This window comes from Callorhinus ursinus, unplaced genomic scaffold (genome assembly GCF_003265705.2).
Source record: "Callorhinus ursinus isolate GAN/ISIS: 27379988/994484 unplaced genomic scaffold, GSC_fseal_2.0 scaffold4, whole genome shotgun sequence".
NCBI classification, from domain to species: Eukaryota; Metazoa; Chordata; class Mammalia; order Carnivora; family Otariidae; genus Callorhinus; species Callorhinus ursinus.
In genome coordinates, this window is record NW_027397066.1 from 91808104 (window position 1) to 91810980 (window position 2877).

Consider the following 2877-nt stretch of genomic DNA (forward strand, 5'->3'; position numbering starts at 1 on the left):
ATTAATATTAGAATAAAATTTGAGAAAAAGTAAATCTGATTTCATTCATTTATTTAATCTCTATTAAAATTAGATAATCTCTTAATTTTATTAAAGAAAAACAACAAAGAATACACATTTTTATCAACATACTATGAATTTCCTTAATGACTGTTATGTAAAATAATACACAACAGGTCCCATATTTCCAGATGTTAAGATTTCTTTGTATGCTTCATGGGTTTAAGGGAAGGTTGTAAAATCTGAGGAAGACAAAAATTTAAAAGTTTGCTACTCAACATACATAATAAATACATTGGAAAAATGATATAATGAGCTAAAAATTAACTCCCAACCAATTCATCTTTATAATGATAAGCAGCAAGAGAAGTTACTACTCTAGTAGTTATTAATACAAATAGCATTTAGTTTCTACTTTGCCCAAAAAGGATTTTATGTAACTTGAAAATACTAAAATCTATTTATATTTATACTTACATTTAAATACTATAGTACAAATAAAAGTAGTGAGAAAATGTGAGCAAAGAAATATGGCAAAGATCACTAAGATGAAGCCAGGAATAAGAGTAGTATATACAGGTACACCTTACTTTATTAAGGTTCCTTCACCTTACAGTGCTCCACATATAATTGCATTTTTTACAAACTGAAGATTTGTGGCAACCCTTTGTTGAGCAAGTCTGGAGGTGCCATTTCTCCAACAGCATTTGCTCACTTTCTGTCTCTGTGTCACATTTTGGTAATTCCGGCAATATTTTAAACTTTTTTCATTATTATTATATTTGTTCTGGTGCTCTTTGATCAGTGATTAAAACTCACTGAAAGCTCAGATGATGGTCAACATTTTTTAGCAATAAAATATTTTTAATTAAAGTAAGTACATTGTGTTTTTAGACATGCTATTGCACATTTAATAGACTATAGTACAGTGTAAACATAATCTTTATATGCATTAAAAAACAAAACAATTCATTTGACTCGCTTTCTTGCAATATTCGCTTCATTGCAGTGGTCTGGATCTGAACCTGCAATATCTCCAAGTTATGCCTGTGAAATGCCTACTGGGGAATAACCAACAAATTTGGCTTTGGGTTTGTCGATAGCCATTTCAAAGTGGGATCTTAATTCCATGATTCAGTGGTCATAGAGTTAAAAAAAAAGAGAGAGAGATGTTTCTCAGAACTGAACTATCGAAAGCATAGAGACTTGAAAAAATACCTCCTATGTCTTCATTAAAAAGACACTATGTAATGAGGCAAGCAAAGTTCTCTAAAACATCCTTAGAACAAATAAAACAAAGAGTGTAAAATAGTAGGCCAAAGGCATAAAAGACAAGGACATTTTAATGAAACTAATTTTTGCCACCTAACTAGCATATGGAGTACCAAGGAATGTTCAACATTAATTGAACACAGTTTTCAAAAGTCAAATGAGTTCTTACCTCTCCTTTAGTTCGATGGTTAGTATAATCACTATGTGGTCTTCTATGATCAAGTCAACACAGTATAAATTAATTCTAAAACAGAATGTATTAAAACTACCTTCTTCAATTAATAGCCTAATTTGGGACCAGAATTATTTGATATTTTAAGAATATAACCTTATACCAACTAAATATAAATTGAAGGAAAAAAAGTCATCATAATGCAAATGAAAAACTGATTCTACCTGTGATAAAATACAGTATGGCAATGTAAGGCATAACTTTCACTTGGTTTGTATTTTAATCCAAATACGTATATTTGGAATTGCTTCCTGAAGGTGTATGAAGACATTTGCTAGCTCTTAGGAGAGACAGAATGAAAGAGGAGAAATAAATAGAAGTGTGCAGCATCTTTTTCGTGGCGCCTCGGAGGCGGTAGGCTGCTTCAGGATGAAGCTGAACATCTCTTTCCCAGCTACTGGTTGCCAGAAACTCATTGAAGTGGACGATGAACGCAAACTTCGTACCTTTTATGAGAAGCGTATGGCCACAGAAGTTGCTGCTGATGCTCTGGGTGAAGAATGGAAGGGTTATGTGGTCCGAATCAGTGGTGGCAATGACAAACAGGGCTTCCCCATGAAGCAGGGTGTCTTGACCCATGGTCGTGTCCGCCTGCTGCTGAGTAAGGGGCATTCCTGCTATAGACCAAGGCGGACTGGAGAGAGAAAGCGCAAATCCGTTCGGGGTTGCATTGTGGATGCCAATCTCAGCGTTCTCAACTTGGTCATTGTAAAAAAAGGGGAGAAGGATATTCCTGGACTCACTGATACTACTGTGCCTCGTCGCCTGGGGCCCAAAAGAGCCAGCAGAATCCGCAAACTTTTCAATCTCTCTAAAGAAGATGATGTCCGCCAGTATGTTGTGAGAAAGCCCCTAAACAAAGAAGGGAAGAAACCTAGAACCAAAGCACCTAAGATTCAGCGTCTTGTTACTCCACGAGTCCTCCAGCGCAAACGGCGGCGTATTGCTTTGAAGAAGCAGCGCACTAAGAAAAATAAGGAAGAGGCTGCAGAATATGCTAAACTTTTGGCCAAGAGAATGAAGGAGGCCAAAGAAAAACGCCAGGAACAGATTGCCAAGAGATGGAGGCTGTCCTCTCTGAGAGCCTCTACCTCTAAGTCTGAGTCCAGTCAAAAATGAGATTTTCTATGAGTGACAAATAAATACGATCAGACATCAAAAAAAAAAAAAAAAGAAGTGTGCAGCATCTAAGAGCTCTAAATAAGACTAATTTAATGATTTAAATATAAATAAATCTGAAACATATGTACTTATTTCCCCCTTCAGAAATGCATATTTCTGAAAAGAAACAATGAGCTTCACAACTTATAGTTAATGATGTATTGTCCTCTCTCAGTTTTAGCCATGTCTAAATTGTAATTTCATTAAAGCCA

At 35.3% G+C, this 2877-nt stretch overlaps 1 protein-coding gene across 1 annotated transcript; it reads left to right on the forward strand.

The window, feature by feature from the left end:
- Positions 1 to 1841: 1841 nt before the first annotated feature.
- On the forward strand, positions 1842 to 2637 carry LOC112825656 (small ribosomal subunit protein eS6-like). The gene has a single exon (XM_073892110.1). It carries the CDS (start codon positions 1874 to 1876, stop codon positions 2621 to 2623), a length of 750 nt encoding a protein of 249 aa, XP_073748211.1. The 5' UTR covers positions 1842 to 1873; the 3' UTR covers positions 2624 to 2637.
- The last annotated feature ends 240 nt before the right edge of the window (positions 2638 to 2877 follow it).

Bases quoted from the DNA above. Each gene is read 5' to 3' on its own strand.
- LOC112825656 (XM_073892110.1), top strand. From the start codon at position 1,874: ATGAAGCTGAACATCTCTTTCCCAGCTACTGGTTGCCAGAAACTCATT.